Source organism: Myotis daubentonii, chromosome 2 (genome assembly GCF_963259705.1).
Source record: "Myotis daubentonii chromosome 2, mMyoDau2.1, whole genome shotgun sequence".
In the NCBI taxonomy this organism is placed as follows: Eukaryota; Metazoa; Chordata; class Mammalia; order Chiroptera; family Vespertilionidae; genus Myotis; species Myotis daubentonii.
In genome coordinates this window covers 139,321,012-139,340,927 of record NC_081841.1, presented here as the reverse complement: position 1 = coordinate 139,340,927, position 19,916 = coordinate 139,321,012, and the positions used below count along the sequence as shown (strand labels likewise).

The following is a 19,916-nucleotide window of genomic DNA, read 5'->3' as shown; positions in this document are numbered from 1 at the left end:
AAAGCAGGGACCTACAACCAAGATTACTCTACCCAACAAACCTATCATTAGAATCTATGGGCAGATAAAGAGATTCCCAGACAAGAAAAAGCTAAACCAGTATTACACAAAATGTTAAAGGGTCTTCTTTAAGAAGAAGAAGAAAAAAGGATAAAAATATGTACAATAAGATGGCAATTAATCAACAATCATCTATCAACAATTTAAAAAACAAAATAAACAAGCAGAACAGAAACAGATTCATAAATATAGAGAACATTTTGATGGTTGCCAGATTAGAGGGTTAGGAGGCACTGGGGAGATGGGTGAAAAAGGTGAATAGATTAAGAAGTACAAATTAGTTGTTACAGAATAGTCATAGGGATATAAAGTATGGACTAGAGAATGTAATCAATAATACTCTAATAACTATGCACAGTGTCAGATGGATGCAAGATTTATTGGGATAATCATCTAGTAAGTTATATACCGAGGTGTACAACTAAAACTAATATAATAATGTATGTCTACTATAATTGAAAAATTTTTTAACGATTAAAAAAAAAGCTTTAGCAAAAACCAGCTTCTCAGACGCTCCTTGGGAGAGTAGGAGTCAAATGACCTGGGCATTGTCAGGGACATACTGAAGGGAATGAGGAGAGAACCTGCTCACAAAAACAGAGCCCAAGTTGTGTGGGTGCATGACAGCCCCCAGGAGGATGCAACCCATCACCAAAGAGAGAAGGGTCTAGCACTTTACAGGTTATGCCTATTTTTTAAGTTGAATACTGGGGTAGGTCAGGCAGTCACTGGAACCTGAACCTTGAAAACATTATGCTAAGTGTAAGGAGCCAGTCACAAAAAACCATATACTGTATGATTCCATTTATATGAAACTAGAGGCCCGGTGCACCAAATTCGGGGGTCCCTAAGCCTGGCTGGTGGTCAGTGCCAATCGGGGCCTTCTGGCTGCTGGCCAGGGCCTCCCTTCTCTAGCTGCCAGCTGCTGGCCAGTGTCTTCCTTCATTCTGTGCCATCCCCTGGTGGTCAGCGCACGTCATAAAGAGCAGTAAAACTCCCAGTCGAACTCCCAAGGGGACACTTGGTATATTAGCCATCAACACTAATAAAAGAGAAAAATGGTAATTGGCGTACGAGCTACCCTTTTCATTGGCTAATCAGGGCTATATGCAAATTAACTGACAACTAAGATTGGCAGTTAACTGACAACTAAGATTGGCAGTTAACTGACAACTAAGATTGGCAGTTAACTGCCAACAAGATGGCGGTTAATTTGCATATGTAGGCACAATGCAGGGAGGCGAAAGGGAAAGCAGGAAGAAGCCCCCTGCCACTGACAGTGATCGGAAACCCAGGGGGGAGCTAAGAGCTGGGGGGCAGGGCAAAGGCGGCCCTGGGGCCGCCTTTGCCCTGCCCCCCAGCCATGATCGGAGAATCAGGTGCCTTTTCCGCCCTGGCCAGTGAGAGCAGGAAGTAGGGGTGGAGCCAGCGATGGGAGCTGGGCACGGTCGAAGCTGGCAGTCCCAGGAGCTAGGGGTCCCTTGCCTGGGCCTAAAGCGAAGCCCACGATCGTGGGGCCGCTGCAGCTGCGGGTCCCCGCTGCCCGGGCCGGACGCCTCAGCCAGAGGCGTCAGGCCTGGGCAAGGGGCCGATTCTGCGATTGGAGGGTGATGGGGGTCAACGCCTGAGGGCTCCCAGTATGTGAGAGGGGGCAGGCTGGGCTGAGGGACACTCCCCCCGACACACACCCAGTGCACGAATTTCGTGCACCGGGCCCCTAGTATATATATAAATGTCTATGTCCAGAATTGGCAAATCCATAGAGACAGAAAGTAAATTAGTGCTTTCTTAAGGCTGGGGAGCAATAGGGTTAGGAGACAATGGAGAAGAAAGAGTGCTAAAGGTTAGGGGTTTCTTTAGAGCAATGGTTCTCAACCTTCCTAATGCCGCAACCCTTTAATACAGTTCCTCATGTTATGGTGACCCCCAGTCATAAAATTATTTTCGTTGCTACTTCATAACTGTTATTTTGCTACTGTTATGAATCGTACTGTAAATATCTGATATGCAGGATGTATTTTAATTGTTACAAATTGAACATAATTAAAGCATAGTGATTAATCACAAAAACAATATGTAATTATATATGTGTTTTCCGATGGTCTTAGGTGACCCCTGTGAAAGGATCGTTCGAACCCCAAAGGGGTCACGACCCACAGGTTGAGAACTGCTGCTTTAGAGGGTGATGAAAGTTCTAAAATTGATTCTGGTGATGGTTGCACAATTTTTTTTGATGGTTGAACAATTCCGTGAAAATACTACAAATAATTTAATTTTACACTTTAAATGGGTAAGTTTTTTATAGAATATGAATTCTATTTCAATAAAGCTGTTATAAATTTTTTTTAAAGAATACCTTTAGAAGTTCCTATCTAAGGGAACATGCATTATTTACCAAGTTATAAAGTAAAAAACAAATTTGATTAAATAAAAAATGTTGACCATTTACTTCTTTTCAAACTGAAAGACTATGAGAAACCTACATACTTACCATTCTGAGCTTCTTGACACCTTTTAATCCAGACAATAAAATCAGTATCCGCACCTAGAAAGAGCAAACTGACTGTAAAATCACTCATCTGCAAATCTAACATATTATTCAAGAAATACTTATTGCCCAAACCAGTTTGGCTCAGTGGATAGAGCGTCGGCCTGCAGACTGAAGGGTCCCAGGTTCGATTCCGGTCAAGGGCATGTACCTGGGTTGTGGGCACATCCCCAGTAGGAGGTGTGCAGGAGGCGGCTGGTCGATGTTTCTCACTCATCGATGTTTCTAACTCTCTATCGCTTTCCCTTCCTCTTTGTAAAAAATCAATAAAATATATTATAAAAAAAAAGAAAAAGAAATACTTATTGACTACCTACTATGTTCCAAACAGTGCTCTAGGCCCTGAGGATTCAGCAGTGAATTAAAGAGACAAAAATACCTATCCTAACAGAGCTTGCAGCAATCTTAATGTTATAGCTATAAATATACCAACAGGCTTAATATTTAGCTGTTCATCCTGAAGAATTCTAATTATTTTAAATTTAATTTTAACCAGTCAACCTTACCAGTTCCCAGATATAACGTACATTTTCCCTCACCCCTCTCCTCTTAAAGGAGCATCTTCCTCTCTCACAAAGCAAAATCAGATTCCCAACATGTTAGAAAGGGGTGGAGGCTTAATAACCAGCAGCTGGAATGTGGTCTAGAAGCCTCTCTCAACCCGTTTGCTCTCCAATGAAACTACCTATCTAGTCTGTCTATTTTTTCGGTGGCTCTACTCCTTACCATGCCTATCCTACCAACACCAAGAAGCATCTTTATACTTTGTGAAGTTTTTTCATTCCAAGTTCCAAGGCAGCCAAGAACTATCTATAGTTAGTGAACTGTGTATTTACAGATAGCAATGTGATCATGTATATAAATTATTCACTTCTGAAGGTTCAGAACAATGACAATCGCTAAAATCACAGAATCTAATAAAATATAATGTTAGGAAAAATTATTAAAAGTACTCTTAAATAAACATTTACTAATTCAAACTAATTGCAGGCAAGATAATTCTGAAAAATAAGGATTAAAAATTTCTTACAATAAAGTTTTCTAATAATTTCTAATTTCTATAATTTAATTTCTAAGTGGAATGCAACTATATAGGTCTTAATACACACCCACACATTCATTCTAGTGGGGAATAATTACATCAAAATCCTAGATTTAAATAACCTTATTCAAAGTAATCAATAAATAAGCCAAACTTCCTACCATATAAAGGGGAGGGGGGTTAATATTATGAGTCATAAAGATTTATCCTCTCTGATAATAACAGAAGCCTAATACTTTAATTTTCCCTAGAATTTAATTAAAAGACTAATTTGTTTTTAAATTAAATATCCTCAACAGCAATTTTACCAAAGAGAAGACAACTTCTTCTGAGGCCACCTCGGAAATAATTCTAATATAATCAAAGCATAATTTATTCAAAGAAGGAATTTAGGCAGAGAACTTTCAGTTGCTAAAGATAAGAAACAGGGCTTAGAAATCTAGAAGATGAAATGACTCATGTCTCTTTAGGGTTTTCAAACACACATCAAAGCACTAGACTCTAGAATTTGCTGAGTGATTTGCTAATTGAATAGCCAGCCATATTATTCAAGCATCACACTTGGGATAACCAAATTTGAGAATAACTCCTATTGCCTAGATCTCTTCCTTCCTAATTTGTAGGTTCCATTTGCAAAGTCTGGCCTAATGCTGTTTCTCAAGTAGGTACACAACAGAAAAACAAATATTCAAAGCAGTACAGAGTAAATTTTTAAAAATACAATCATACAATACTTTAGAGCAGGGTTTCTCAAGCTCAGCACTACTAATATTCTGGACAAGATGTTTCTTTGTTGTGGGGGACTGTCCTGTGCACTGCAGGACATTTAGCAGCACCCCTGGTCCCTACTCACCAGATGTGAGTAGCACATTCCCCATCCACTTGTCATGATAAACAAAAATCTCTCCAGACATTGCCAAATGTTCCCCAGGGAGCAAAATCAAAATCAGGAAGTTAGGAGCCATTGCTTTAGAGAATTGTGATAACACGCTATCGTAAGATGAAGATAAAATGACAGTACACAATTAAGGTCATGAGTCTACAATTATCTATGAGATTATTTACAATCAGTCTTTTAGTATTTAGCAGGTTTTTTTGTTCTTGGCTCTTATTACTTCTATATATGTCCAGATAGCCATACTGCTGTGATAATTTTCATATATAGGTATCCCTTGCTTTTCGAAAATTCACAGTATGCCACTTAGCTTTTACAGAAGAAGATGTCTGTACGCATCTGTGCTTTATCTCTATTTATTTTGTGTATCTGTTAGCAAGATGCATCTTAAGGTATTAGAAAAACCTACGAGAGCTTGTAAGGGTGTTTGTGCACTTAGCATAAAACTGAACATAATTAAGGATGTTGATTGTGATGAACAAAACAAAGACATTTTATGTACATTGAACCTGCCTGCGTCCACCACAGAGAGAGAAACTTGAAAAGTGCCAAAGTGACTATTGGTTCTGCTAATAACAAAGTAGCTGGCACCCAGTATAGATGAAATGAAGATCATTGCTTGAGTGATGGGTGTACAAAATGTGGTGCTCTGTTATCATGTACTTCATGAGAAATCAGTCAAGTCTTTTTAATAAGTGAAACCACACAGCACAAATATTATTTCTACCTTATACAAGCTGTGTATTTATCATATCATTGCTGCTTTTACTATCTATTACTATTATTGTAGGTTGTATGTATTATTTGGTATGTTATTTTTGGGGATTGGGAATACTCAAAATATTCTGCATATATATCAATGATAATTACTTCCTCACTTTACACCATTCTGGCTTATAAAGTTTCATAGGGATGGCTCTACTTTCAAATGGCAGGGAAAACTTGCATTTCTCTCAAAAAGATGACCTTAGCCCTGGTCAGTGTGGCTCAGTTGGGTGGGCATCGTCCTGTGCACCTAAAGATTGCTGGTTTGATTCCCAGTCAGGACACATGCCCAGCTTTTGGGCTCAAGCCCCGGTGGGGGTGTGCAGGAGGCAGGCTATCATATATTTTGCTCTCACATCTATGTGTGTGTGTTTTTTCTCTTCCTTCCTCTCACTCTCTAAAAAAATAAATTTTTAAAAATTATTTTAAAAGACATGAAATACAACACTCTCAAAGCTCCATGTTTCTTCCGTGCCCTGTATCACAATTTACTTAAACTAACACTTCACTTCTCAATAGAAATCTTTGTTATACGATTTCTTGAATCAGTAATCTGAATAACACTTAAAATAAATAGACTTCTGAACATCAGAACGAATTAAACTTTCACTTGTTGCCGGAAGCTAATTCCAGCATGTCATAATTGCAAGTTTCATCAAAAGGTTGATGGAACTTGGGGACTCAACAAGGGCTGAGTCACATATGTTGTCACCTGTTGGGAAAGGCTGATGGCATTTCCCCAAACCCAAAAAGGATGCATTGATTATTTGCTGCCAGACAACCCAGAGCATCTTAATCTACATGTTATTGCCTCCTACTGGCCAAACACCTGAATAGCTGTAGGCTAACATTTCCTAAAATCTGACAATGGACTCTGTAAATGAAACCTACCCTTTGAAGTACATATCTCTGCCTCGCCTCAGGACAATTTGTGTTAATAAAAAGCATGGGGTCTGAGACGAAGAGACCTTAGTTTCTTTAGCTAGGCTCCTCTGACCCCCAATGCCTTTCAGAATTATATTTTGTCACTGGACTCTTAAGTTACACACAGCCCCTTTTCCAAATTGCTGAACCCTTTTTAATGCTGGAACAAGAACCCGGCAACTTGTCTATTAGGAAAAAATAGCTTCTAATGGTAAAGTTTATCAGGGATTTAAATACTAAAGAAAGGCCAATTTAATCAATATCTAAGTAAACCCAAATTCTGCAATCAACACAAAATACCACTAAAAGGAAAAATAATGGAATTAGGTTTCTATAATTGAGATCACACTAACAAAATTCAGCTACAGTATTTAAGAAACAAGAGAAATAAATGGATCAACTTATAATTCCAATACTTACTATCTAATTTCTGTCCTTCTGTAAATGTTTCCAGAGCAGCAGCATAGTTTTTTTTATGGTATTCACATATCCTGTATGAACATATTAAAAATAAATGCCACACACATGAGATTATGAAAAATAGCATTCTTTCTTAAATATATCCTAGTATTGTTTTCTAAAATAATCTATGTAACTTCTAATTCCCATTAATATCCAATTTTAGAATCCATATCAGAAGGAATTTCTTGATTTTAATTGTATGCACTTGCTTATTCCAAAACATAGTTATAAAAAGGAATTAAAGAAGTTTCTTAATTAAAGGAAAGTCCCATCAACAGAAGCAAGCTGGGAAATCAACAGTAGCAGTAAAATAATACACAGATAGAGAGTTTTCATAGCACTAAATGTAGCCTCGTGTCCAGCTTGGTTGAGGAATAAATGTTCTATAGTCAAAGGCAGTAAATTCCAAATAATGAACAGTTTAATCTATACCTTGCAGTTACTTCAATCTTCACTATTTTAAAATATACTACGTATACATCTCCTATCACATACTGCAGTTAATACAATAACAGAAACATAAATTCTATTTAAAATTGAATCCTATCTCAGCTATACAATGTATGAATACAGAATTTACTATTGACTATGAGCCCTTAGTCAATATGAAAGTGCTACTTTCATTTAGGAATTTACTATTTATATAAAGCTTACCACTAACCATTGTTCATTCAACAATTTAAACACCTATTAATTGTCCAGATCCAACAAAAAGAATAGTTATTGCATACCCTTTTCTCAGCATAGCAGTGGGATTATTTGGATTAAATTCAAGAGATTTCTTTGCATCAGCAACAGCATCTATATATATTTAAAAAAAAACTGTTTTTTAGTCAGCTTTTTACAGATCCTAACAAATATTACACATAAAATTTGAATCAGGTTTATGTTTTTAAGTTGGTAAAATGGACAAGTGGTTTAAATTAGGAAAAGCTAATTCAAGATATAATCCAATAAATATTACCCTCATATCTTCCTATTAGTCTAGTATTTAACTTCCTTTTTAAGCTCTCAGTCAGTGAATAAAGCTGTGTGTCACAAAGCTCACCTAATTTTCTCATTAACATCATTCATGCAATTTGACTCAAGGTATTTAATTTTTCCCTACCCAGACTAATTAAAGTTAAACAAGTAATAAAGAAATACATTCCTTATAAAAATGCAAATAAGAACATTTCATTTAAATACTCTGTAAAACAGTAAATATGATGCTAAACTGTTAGTATATCCAATAACCACAAATAAAATCTGTATAAATTCTCTACCCACTGAAGAAGGGGTATCCATAGAATTTAAATGGGTGTTGCTTAACATAGTTTGTCACATTTCAGCTACTTCACCTTGTATGAAAGACCAATTTAAAAGTCCTCAAAGATAATCTCTATTTTACTTGATTCATTGTATCATGGGCAAAATTTATAATTAACACTTGAAGAAACAATATATTTTGTAAGAAAAGTTACCACAGTAATTCCCAAGAAGGATGTGACAATAAGCTCTTTGACAATAATATTGTGCATCATCCGGTTTCTGTTCCAAGGCCTTAGTCAGCTCCTACAAGCACAAACATATTGAGTATAAGTAATCTGTTTTCTAAAAGTCACTGAATTCTAATTAAATACGATTTTTAATCAAATAAACTATTGCCATAAGCTATTTGGAGCAAAGATAACAGAAACAAATTAGGAGCTTTTCTTTGCAAGAGGATCAATATCTATCCCTCTCTGCCCTCTCCCCAGTAAGCCCACAGTTCCTGGCTTACAGTAGATACTCAATAAATGGTAATTATCACCTCATTTATTCTGAAGAGTTTAGTTGATATACACTGACCATCATAGATATTTCTCCTAATGTGGAGAAGACTCAAAATCATACAGAATTTGAAATGCCTAGAAAATATGAAGCTGTCCAATAAAATAAAATAAAAAAGAGCCCTGGCCAGGTGATTCATTTGGTTGGAGCAAAGTCAATGTGTGGCTATTGAAATAGTTTAACTAGAATGGAATACGGGTTCCATTCCCAGTCAGGGCACATACCTAGGTTTTGGGTTCAATCACTGGTCGGAGAGTGTACAGTAGGCAATAATCGATGTTTCTCTCACATTGATATTTATTTTCTCTCTCTCCCTTCCTCACTCTCTAAAATCAATAAAAACATATCTTCAGGTGAGGATTAAAAGAAAAAAAAAACTGAAAGTTTATCTAGAGTTCAGGAAGGTTAAAAGAATCAATAAATACACAATTAAGTTTAGCTGGCTCTCTACTACTCATTATCAATGCAGACAATCCTCCTAAGGTAGTGGTCCTCAACCTTCTGGCCCTTTAAATACAGTTCCTCATGTTGTGACCCAACTATAAAATTATTTTCGTTGCTACTTCATAACTGTAATGTTGCTACTGTTATGAATCGTAATGTAAATATCTGATATGCAGGATGGTCTTAGGTGACCCCTGTGAAAGGGTCGTTCGACCGCCAAAGGGGTCACGACCCACAGGTTGAAAACCGCTGTCCTAAGAAATTACAGTATTCAGTTGAAAGCCCAGATATAATACCTCACATTACCAAGTGATCAGGAGGTGATATTAGAGAGATTAAAATTTTTGTCACCTTGAACATTCAGTATATAAGTAGTAGCTGGAAAAATAATAATGGGAAGTATAGTATGATTAGAACAAATGAAGGCAAACAGGAACAATGTGATTTTCTACCCACTACTCACACACCCTAGGAATTTGCTAGTCTTCTTAAAAGTTAAACTATTTCAGAAGACACACACTGACTTTGCTTTAACCTAATAGTGTGATGATTTTCACAAAACAACAAATTCCATACCTGGTAATCATATCCCTAAAATCAAATATACCTAAACTCCAAACCGTTTTTATCATTTTCACCCTTCCTGCCCTGATCCAAGCAGTAACGAATATCAGATCTTATTACTGGGTCTCTTATCAAAACTCTCAATGTCTTTCCAGCTGAACCAGAGCAAAAGCCCGAGTCCTTCCAATGACCTAAAAAGCCATTCTTGATATGACTCTGTTATCTCTCTGATGTCATCTCTTACAACTGTTCCACTCAGCTCCTCCAATCTAGCCCAATGGCTCCTTGCTCTTCACCCACCAGCAGGACTCTGGTAATTTGCTGCTCCCCTAGAATGTTCTTTCCCCAGATGTGCACATATTCATTTCCTCACTTCCTAGTTAGTGGCAAGACTATGCCAAAGTCGGGATTCAAATCCAGGTCTGTCTGATTCCAAATTGGACTTTAACCATTAAATAGCACTGCCTCTTGGTAATGTTCCTTTACTCCAAGTTTCATGCCATCTGATCTATGTATTATGTTTTCTAATACTTTGAAATTTCTAAGTTAAATAATACCATCATGCACTAAACTTTCAATTTTGAAAACAGCTGATAGCTTCTTACTGACCTACTGCAAACATAACCTGCAAATGTCTCCTCAGCAAAGCAGACATACTATGGGTTCAAAAGGCTGTTACAGATTATATCATCAATTAAAAAACTATTTCTAAACACACATAATGTAACAAAGATAGACCAGACATTGCAGGTACAAAGATAAATAGCATTCCTTTTCTTAAAAATAAAGTCAGGTAAAAAATTATGAATTTCAAACCAATTTGCAAATAACCTTTAAAAACACAAACCAGCCTTACTGGTATTGCTCAATAGTTGAGCGTCAACCTATGAACCAAGAGGTCATGGTTCGATAACTGGTCAGGCTACGTGCCCAGTTGCAGGCTCAATCCTCTATAGGGACTGTGCACAAGGCAGCCGATCAATGGTTATCATTGATGTTTCTCTCTCTCTCTCTCTCCCTCTCCCTTCCTCTCTCTGAAATAAAATAATACACACACACACACACACACACAAAACATCCCACAAACCAAATGTTGGCCAAGAAAGACAAGTTAGCTTGGCCGGCATTGCTCAGCAGTTGAGTGCCAACCTATGAACCAGGAGGTCATGGTTCGATTCCCCGTCAGGGCACATGCCCGGATAGCCAGCTCGATCCCCAGTGTGGGGCATGCAGGAGGCGACCAATCAATGATTCTCTCTCATCATTGATGTTTCTATCTCTTCCCTCTCCCTTCTTCTCTGAAATTAATAAAAAATACATATATTTTTAAAAAAGAAGGACAATTTATGGTGACTCAGTTAAATAAATTAAGCAACTGACTTACTGGGCTATCACTAAAAAATGTTACTGAAAAACTATTGAGCATTAATGAACATTATGATACATAAACTTGTAAGTCATGAATAAAGCACAATAATCAATTTATCTTAAATAAGAAATCTATAAAAAGGCTAATATGCTAAGTGTCCCTCCGATTGTCCAAACAGTCGTTATGACAGGCACTGACCACCAGGGGGCAGATGTTCAACACAGGAGCTGCCGAGCTGCAGTGACTTGGCAGTGGCGGTTCTCAGGTGATGCACCCCAAAACCAGAGAAGAGGGTGCCTGATTCCTCATGGGGCCGTGCGATTCCACCTTTAGCCATGGGTTATGTTGTTGCTGGAGCACTGTCAGCCCTGAATCTGGTTTACCGCACACTTGTATTTGCGTTCCACACCCTGTACAACAGCAACTTTGCAGAGTGCCCTCTCACACTCCGGGGGATGTCAGAGAGCTGGTTTCGGCCCTATCCCCGCAGGCCAGGCTGAGGGACCCCACCGCTGGAAAGACCTCACTTACTCTGCAGATGCCCTCGAGCCACAGCGCCACCCCAGGTGCAGCCGGCCAGGGAGGGACCACAGGAGGTTGGCTCCAGGGTGTGTCCGGCCCTGTCTCACCCAGTCCCACCCCACCGGCCATTTTCTAATTAATTTCCTTTCAATGTGCACAAATCCGTGCACCAGGTCACTAGCATATACAATAAAACAAGAAAAAGTGAAGATAAAATAATGAGTTGTGGCTATATTAGCTACATCTGACTAGTGGCATGTTTCCAGAATTCTACTGTTTCTGTCACAACAGCTTGCTGGCTACTAGAGTACAAAGGGACTCTCTGTATCCTCCTGCAATCCGGGATCCCTCGGGGGATGTCAGACTGCCGGTTTCAGCCCAATCCCCGCAGGCCACGCCAAGGGACCCCACCAGTGCATTAATCTGTGCACCAGGCCTCTAGTATGCATATAAGACCTTTGGTTAATCTCTTCCCGCCCTCCCCCTTCTCCCATTCCCCAGGAGATTCATCAGTCTGTTCCATGTTTCCATGCCTGTGTATTGAGCATCTGCCCCCTGGTAGTCAGTGCACTTCCACAGGGGGAGTGCCACTCAGCCTGAAGCCGGCTCATGGCTGGCCAGTGCAGCAGCAGTGGTGGGAGCCTCTCCTGCCTCCGCAGCAGCACTAAGGATATCTGACTGACAGCTTAGGCCCACTCCCTGTGGGCCTAAGCCATTAGTCAGACATCCCCCAAGGGCTTCCAGGCTGCCAAGATTATTGAAAGTGATGAATAGCAAGGACCTGCAACCAAGATTATTCTACCCAGCAAAGCTATCATTTAGAATTGAAGGTCAGATAAAGAGCTTCATAGAAAATAAAAAGCTAAAAGAATTGATTACCACCAAACCAGTATTACATGAAATATTGAAGGGAGGGGAAGGGGGAGAAGGATGGGGGGTAGGGGGGGGAAGGAGGAGGAGGAGGAGGAGGAGGAGGAGGAGGAGGAGGAGGAGGAGAAGGAAGAAAAGATAAATATAAACAAAAAAATGGCAATAAATACATTGAATCTATAAATCAAAATAAATGAACAAGAAATCTAATGAACAAAATAAACTGGTGAATAAAATAGAATCAGAGACATGGAAACATGGGCCAGACTGATGAATCTCAAAGGGAAGGGGAGGGCAGTAGAGGAGGAAGAAGTGATTAACCAAAGATCTTACATGCATGCATGCATTACCTATGGACACAGACAATAGGTTGGTGAAGGCCTGGGACAGGGCAGGAACCGGGTGGAGGGGGGCAATGGGGGACAAAAGGGGACCATCTGTAATACTCTCAACAATAAGAGTATTTTTTTAATGAAAAAGTAAATAAAAAGGACTATTAAAAAATGCAATGTCACCCAATAAATTGAATTTAAAAAATAAAATAAAGTGCTACTTACGGGGAAACAGTTGTTAAGATTAAAAGCAAAAGTAGTCTTGCCCTGACCGGTTTGGCTCAGTGGATAGAGTGTCGGCCTGCGGACAGAGGGGTCCCGGGGTTCGATTCCGGTCAAGGGCATGTACTTGGTTGCGGGCACATCCCCAGTGGGAGGTATGCAGGAGGCAGCTGATCGATGTTTCTCTCTCATCAATGTTTCAAACTCTCTATCCCTCTCCCTTCCTCTCTGTAAAAAAATCAATAAAATATATTTTTTTTAAAAAAAGCAAAAGTAGTCTTGCTCAGACTGACTGAAAGTTTGAAGGCCTTTAGCTCTGATTCCATTTTCTCTTTTCTTCCAGCCACAGCTAATCCCCATTCATGGACGATAAACAATATCAACCCTTCTCCCTTCCTAAGCTATGATGGAGAAAAACCACATAACCATGCAGAACTGGTACCAATGCATGCTTATGCTAACCAGGTATGCTCTCAACAAAGTTATCCTTAGTCAGCTACTTCAAAGTCAGGTATCAAACCTTTCATTATATCATACACCCCCAATCCTACCATCTCCTCCAAAAGATGACACTAATGTATTGAAACCAGAGACTTATCACTTCTGAACCATATGCCCTTGAGCAAATTAAATCTCTTGAGCTTCAGCTTCCTTGTTAGAAAATGCAAATATTCACCTCACAGTTGTTGCAAGAATTATGGTAAGAGTAATTTAATTTAGCACATTTGAGTGCCTATCACCTCCCAGGCACTACACTAAGAACACAATGGTAGTAAACAAGATACACAAAATTCCTGTGCCCCCCCCCCCCTTTTTTTTTGAAAGAGAAAAACATCGATTTGTTGTTCCACTTATTTACGCATTCACTGGTTGATTCTTGAAAGTGCCCAAACGAGGGCTCAAACCCAAAACCTTGGCACATTGGGACAATACTCTAACCAAGTGAGCTATCTGGCCAGGGAAAATTTCTTGCTCTCTTGATGCTTACATTAGGGCCCAAATTAAATATAGGATGGTCAGAGAAGACAAGAAATCTAAGGTGATGAGCATTCCAAGCAAAACATGAGCTAGGTCACAAGACAGTGAGTATATTTCAGGCAGGAACTGCCAAGTCCAAAGGCTGCTCAACAGAATTAATCATAGCAAATTCAAGTAATGGAAAGAAAGCCAGTGTGGTTAGAACAACAGAGCAAAGAAACTACAATACCTACCTCAGGGGCCTCAACATGTATCTTACATTACCTATCTTCAGAAAAAAACTTTCAAAGGTCCTATTTTGTTCCAATTTAGAGACAGGAATTGTGATCCAGAGTGATAATAGGAACTTTCCTGAGGTTACAAAGTTTTATGAAACCAGGATTTCAACCCAAGCAGTCTCATTCCATGCCCATTGTTATAATAAATTGTGCTACATTTATACAATGGAATACTACACAGCAATGAAAAAGAACTAGGATTCACACAATATGAATGTATCCTACACATTAGATCCCACACATTGGAATGTATCCCATGTTTAAAGCAAGACAAAGTGCCTATAATCAACTGAGTACCTTGTCTACAATCCTTTTTATGTTAAGAGCAAGAACAAGTAAAACTAATTGATGGTGATGGAAGTCACAACAAGGTTCGTCTTGTGGGAAAGAATTATTGGCTGGGAAGAAGAATGAATTTTGAGGATGAAAGTATTCTATTATATTTGTAGATGTGACATACACATATGTAAAACAACAACTAAATTAGTTGCAGACTTCAAATCTGTGTTATCTACATATGTCATCCTATCTAATAAAAGACAAAAAGGGTAATTGACTGTACCTTCGCTACACTTCCCATTGGCTAATCAGGGCGATATGCAAATTAACTGCCAACCAAGATGGCGGCTGGCAGCTACGCAGCTGAAGCGAGCAGGAGGCTTGCTTGCTCCAGTGATGGAGGAAGCCAAGGTTCCCCGCCTGCCGTGGCCCGGCTCTGAGCTCCAAAAGCAACAAAGTTTCAATTATAGAAGCTAAACAAACCCCAGATACCTTCTTTCAGCAGGCCATGGCCTCAGAGCTGGGAGCAAGCAGGAACCGGCTCTCAGCTCCAGTGACAGCAACATAGTTTCAATTATAGAAGGTAAATAAATCCCAGAATAAGAAAAAAGTAGAGGCTGGGCGCTTCAGTCGCTGGCCAGCCTGAAAATGGCCCTTAGCCGCTTACCCAGACTGGCCAGGCACCCAAGCGGGACCCCTACCCTGATCCAGGACACCCTTCAGGGCAAACCAGCTGGCCCTCACCCGTGCACCAGGCCTCTATCCTATATAGTAAAAGTGTAATATGCAAACTGACCCTAATAGCAGAAAGAATGAGAATAACTGGTCACTATGACACACACTGACCACCAGGGGGCAGACGCTCAATGCAGGAGCTGCCCTCTGGTGGTCAGTATGCTCCCACCTGGGGGAGCTCTGCTCAGCCACAAGCCAGACTGATGGCTGCCAGTACAGCGGTGGTGGTGGGAGCCTCTCCTGCCTCCTCAGCAGCGCTAAGGATGTCCTACTGCAGCTTAGGCCTGCTCCCCGCTGGCAAGTGGACATCCCCCGAGGGCTGCTGGGCTGCCAGAGGGATGTCTGATTGCCAGCTTAGGACCAATCCCCCGGGGAGCGGGCCTAAGCCAGCGGGTGGTCATCCCCCGAGGGGTCCCAGACTGCGAGAGGGCACAGGCAAGGCTGAGGGACCCCCCCAGTGCACAATTTTTGTGCACCGGGCCTCTAGTACTTCAATAAAAAAATAAAAAGTAAAATAAGCCCTAGCCAGTTTGTCTCAGTAATTAGAACATCCGCCTGTGGACTGAAGAATCTCGAGTTCTATTCTGGTCAAGGAGGGTACCTCGGTTGCAGGCTCCATCCCCAACCCCAGTTGGGGTGCATGCAGGAGGCAACTAGTTGATGTGTCTCTCTCACATTGATGTTTCTCTCTCTGTCTCACCCCCTCTCTAAAAAAAAAAAAAAAAATCAATGGGAAAAATATCCTCAGGTGAGGATTAACAACAGAAAAAGCAAAACAAATGAGATAAAGACATCAATATCCTTTAAAAGCAACTTTCCAAAGGAGGCTCTGGACCTAAGAGAACCATAACAAATTCTGAAAATAACTATCTAGCTGACATAAGGAATGGTGGAGAGAAATTCTCGTACCTCCTGAACATGATTCTACTACTGACCCCAGAGGCCTCACTGGGAAATATTATAGTACAACTGACTAATCAACCACTTTATCTGAAGGCCTTCATATTCAGAAAATACATATGCTGGTCTAAGAGGCACTAAGGGACGGAGCTCAGGTTTCCTTTCCACTTCATCTCATGCTGTTTTCACCCCTCTCTAGTCGAATGGGCCTTTTTGCTGCTCCTTGTACAAACCAGCTTCATTCCTACATCAGGATCTCAGCATTGCCTGCAATGCTTTCTCCAAAACTCCCAGCTCATTCCCTAGGTCTCTGCTCAAACCTCACCTCCTCAGAAAGGCTCTACTATCACGTGGCAAATTATTTTCAGAAGTTATAGGTAGGAAAAAGATTCTCTCACCTCAAACTACTAACCTTAGGTATGTTAGAGTATAACAAGAGAACAGGGTTTCGTTTCTTCTCCTGGTGTTTCAAAGCAAGGAACCCCTGGCTCAATTTTGTGACCCACTGCCTCGTGTATCTTTAGCTTGGGCTCTCTTTATTACTTTGTATTATTTAACTCTTGCCCTTTTACTTTCTCTTATGGCTTTATAGCCATTCACTTCACACAAACACAAAGTGCTTTTTTAAGTCAGTTAAATATATAAATACGACTTAATTCACTAGCAGTCGGCGCCTCGCACACATCAACTCCAAAAAAAATATTGTTTTGAGGAATACACAAATGAGTCAATAATGAACAGTGGCAGGGCATATACACTCTGCACATCGCCTGGGACATAAGCATGGCAAGGATGACTGTCAAACGAAAAAAACGAATTAAATATCATCAAGCTTGGATTTCACTTCTTCGTCTAGTCAGATGTCATTTTTTAAAAAATAAACCCTTCACGGTCAACTAGAGATGTCAACTACACAAACAGACAACGTTTTTCTAAAGACCTGCGAGGGTGAAGAAACGGTCTAGGAATGGGAGGGGCAGGAGCAGGGTCTGGGTTAGCGGAGCCACTAGAGGAGAGAGGAAGAGGAGGCTGACTCTGTGTGCACGAGGCTGAAACACCGCAGAAACAGCACACACGGCCCCAGAAAGGAAGACGTGTGCTGGAGGCGGGGTTCGCCGCCATCCCCAGAGGAGAGGAGAGGAGAGGAGAGGAGAGGAGAGGAGAGGAGAGGAGGCTGGGACGGGTTCTCTCACCTCTAAGGCCGCCTGGGGGTCCTCGTCAATCAGAGCATCTGAGAAGTTCCGGCAAAACCTGCCAAGAAAGCAACGACTTCAGCAGGGCGCGCTAACCCAGGGAAGGGGGGCAGGGGATGAAAATAAATAGCAAAAAGAAGAAAAAACACGTACGTTTGGGCTGTTGCAGGTCCAGCTGCAGCCGCCGCCATCTCTACTAGTCAATGTTGTGTTGCTGCAGCTGCTACTACGGAGGTTACCAGCTTCGGCGCCGCCCGAGGGGGAAACTTCTGGAGAGACACCAACCGAGCTTCCGCTCTAAGTAGCCAACGAGCAGCCACGCTGCGTGCCGCGGAGGGAGCGGACCGGAGGGGAGGGAAGAAGGGGAGGGAGGCGAAAAGCAGGCGCGGGGCTCGCCGGGACCTTGGAGGACCCAGTCTCCCGGCCCAGCCCCCTTCTGGTGACCAGCACGCCTACTCCCCGCCCCTCGCAGCCATGGTAATGGAAGCCTCGGCTGGCCCTCTTACGCCGCGCGCCCGCACTCTGACAGATGCCTCTGGGGTAGTAGCTTAAAAGGACTTTGGTAATGAACTGTCATCGCTCGGGAACGTGTGGCGTTTGGGGACGTTTAAATGCCTGTTAATAACAAGCCACATCGAGCTCCATTGTCACAATTCACCACAGCTCTCCTGGTTACTAGAGACAGACTAGCCTTTCGTGCCCCGTGACGTCACTTGCTGTTATGTGAAAGTTCCCGGATGGCAGCGGGTCACTCCCAGGATCTTTGCGCTGGGAACCCTAAAGAAGTCGCCGGAAGTCGTTCTGCCCCGCAGAGCCTACAGACCGAATCTTTTGGTTCCGGTGTAGGGGCACTGTTCCATTCCTCTGAACGCCACTGGCGCAGGTTTCCTTCCCAGTTAGCTTCCCAGATTAAGAAGAAAACCCTGTTCCTGCGGAAGGCACTGAAAGGAAGAAGGTGGGCTGAAGTCTCAGTGCTGCTTGACTTTCCAACCTAGTCGGTTAGGCCCTCCCTCCCCGGTCTTTGTCGCTGGCAGATGAGGTAGAAGAAGCTTCCAGCAAGTACTCCGGCCAGGGGTGGGAGGAGCAAGAGGGAGTGGGAGTAAGCAGCTCAGCCAGTAGAGACAAAAAGTAAGTGTACGTCGTTAGTACACCCAAAATCTAAACTAAGCTCTGGGACTCAAAGATGTTAATGCCCTCCACAAACTTAAACCAATGCTGCTGTAAGTGGTCAAATGAAAGAAGGGGAATAGGCATGTGATAGCAAGGTGGGTCACTTAAGGGAATATAAGGTATAGGAATGGATTCCTCAAAGATGTGGAAGCCTATGAGCCCCAAAAGATGAATTAGAATTAGTTGATGATGGAATTGGAAAAGGTAATCCAGAATAGGATTTGCGTTATAAACGATAATGTGAACTCTCTTTCAGGCGGGGGTAGTTGCTGGCTCAATTCCCAGTTGAGAGTTCGACCCCAGTAGAGGGCTTGCAGGAGGCAGTCGAGGGATGATTCTCTTCATCATTGAGGTTTCTATCTCTCTCTCTCTCACTCCCTCCCTGAAATCAATAAAAAACTTTTTTTAAAAGAATGATTGAAGGGGTTCCCTCTGCCCCACCGCCACCCATGAGGCCAAAGTGGGAGGAGGGTGGAGAATGATTAAAGGGAAAAAGAGAACAGCAGTTGGGAGACCATTGCTGTTTTACACGGGGGGGGGGGGGGGGGGGGAATGCCCCTTTCTTTCCTCTAGTTCTTTTGGCTGGTCAAATCAAATTAACAGGAGGCAGATTGACAAGAGAAAATCAAATTTAATATTATGTGCATGGAAACATCACATACATGAGTCACAGACCATGCATACCTTACAGTTTCAGAGATAGAAAGGAGGATTGAGCTATATAAGACGTCCTGAGCTAGGGATGAAATAAGGTGCCTTGGGGACTTCAAAAGGTCATTGCAGGATGATAAAAGTGGACATTCAGTAATTAGTAGTTTGCCCTGCCCTATACTAGATAGGTCAAAAGAAGTTATCTCTGATATAGTAGGTAGGTCAAAAGAAGTTATTGATGATAATCTCTCAAAAGCAAGGCCTCTAATTCAAGTTCTTCTAGGTACTTGGGGGAGGAAGGCAGAATTTTCTCTTGAGCCTGAAGCTAAAATTGCCTTTACCTCAAAGTAATCTGCATACCACTAAGGAACATCTTGGGTAGCTTGTTCTGGACTCTAACACAGGCCAAAGTGACTCATAAATAGCTCAGTGGTTGTAAGGATGAGAGGAAGGTAACAATTACAGAAATATTTAAGTTAAAACTTTCTGGGTTTGTTGATCTTTTATGATTAATGCTCTTTGTATCTTATATAATAAAGCTTTGCCTATGCGAAGGCCATGAAGAAAATTCTGTTTTCTTTTAGGTGCTTTATTATTTTACCATGCATATCCAGGTCTGATTTACTTCAAATTAATTTTTGTGAAAGGTAGGAAGTTGAAATCAAGGTTTATTTCGCCCCACATGGATATCCAATTGATTCTGTCCTTATTTAAAAACACCATCATTTGCCATGTCCCCCAGTAAATTCATTTTAAGTATTTTTTATTTCTCAATTAGTTTATGTACAATATTATATTAGTTTCAGGTGTACAACTGAGTGATTAGACATAATATAACTTACAAAATTATCATCCCAATAAATGTAGTACCCATCTGACACCATAGTGTCAATATTATTGA

The 19,916-nt window shown here is 41.1% G+C and overlaps 1 protein-coding gene across 2 annotated transcripts in view; it reads right to left on the bottom strand.

The window, feature by feature from the left end:
* The window catches only part of SUGT1 (SGT1 homolog, MIS12 kinetochore complex assembly cochaperone), a 67,293-nt gene extending 49,760 nt beyond the window's left edge, over positions 1-17,533 (bottom strand). For both annotated transcript variants that reach the window (XM_059684779.1, XM_059684780.1), the window contains exons 1-6: positions 17,348-17,533; positions 17,195-17,252; positions 8,160-8,250; positions 7,428-7,497; positions 6,655-6,725; positions 2,552-2,605 (exon numbers count right to left, since the gene is read on the bottom strand). In XM_059684779.1, coding sequence (XP_059540762.1) covers positions 2,552-2,605; positions 6,655-6,725; positions 7,428-7,497; positions 8,160-8,250; positions 17,195-17,252; positions 17,348-17,385 — 382 coding nt within the window. In that variant the 5' untranslated portion in view covers positions 17,386-17,533. The remainder of the gene's footprint in view (positions 1-2,551; positions 2,606-6,654; positions 6,726-7,427; positions 7,498-8,159; positions 8,251-17,194; positions 17,253-17,347) is intronic.
* Between the last annotated feature and the right edge of the window lie 2,383 nt (positions 17,534-19,916).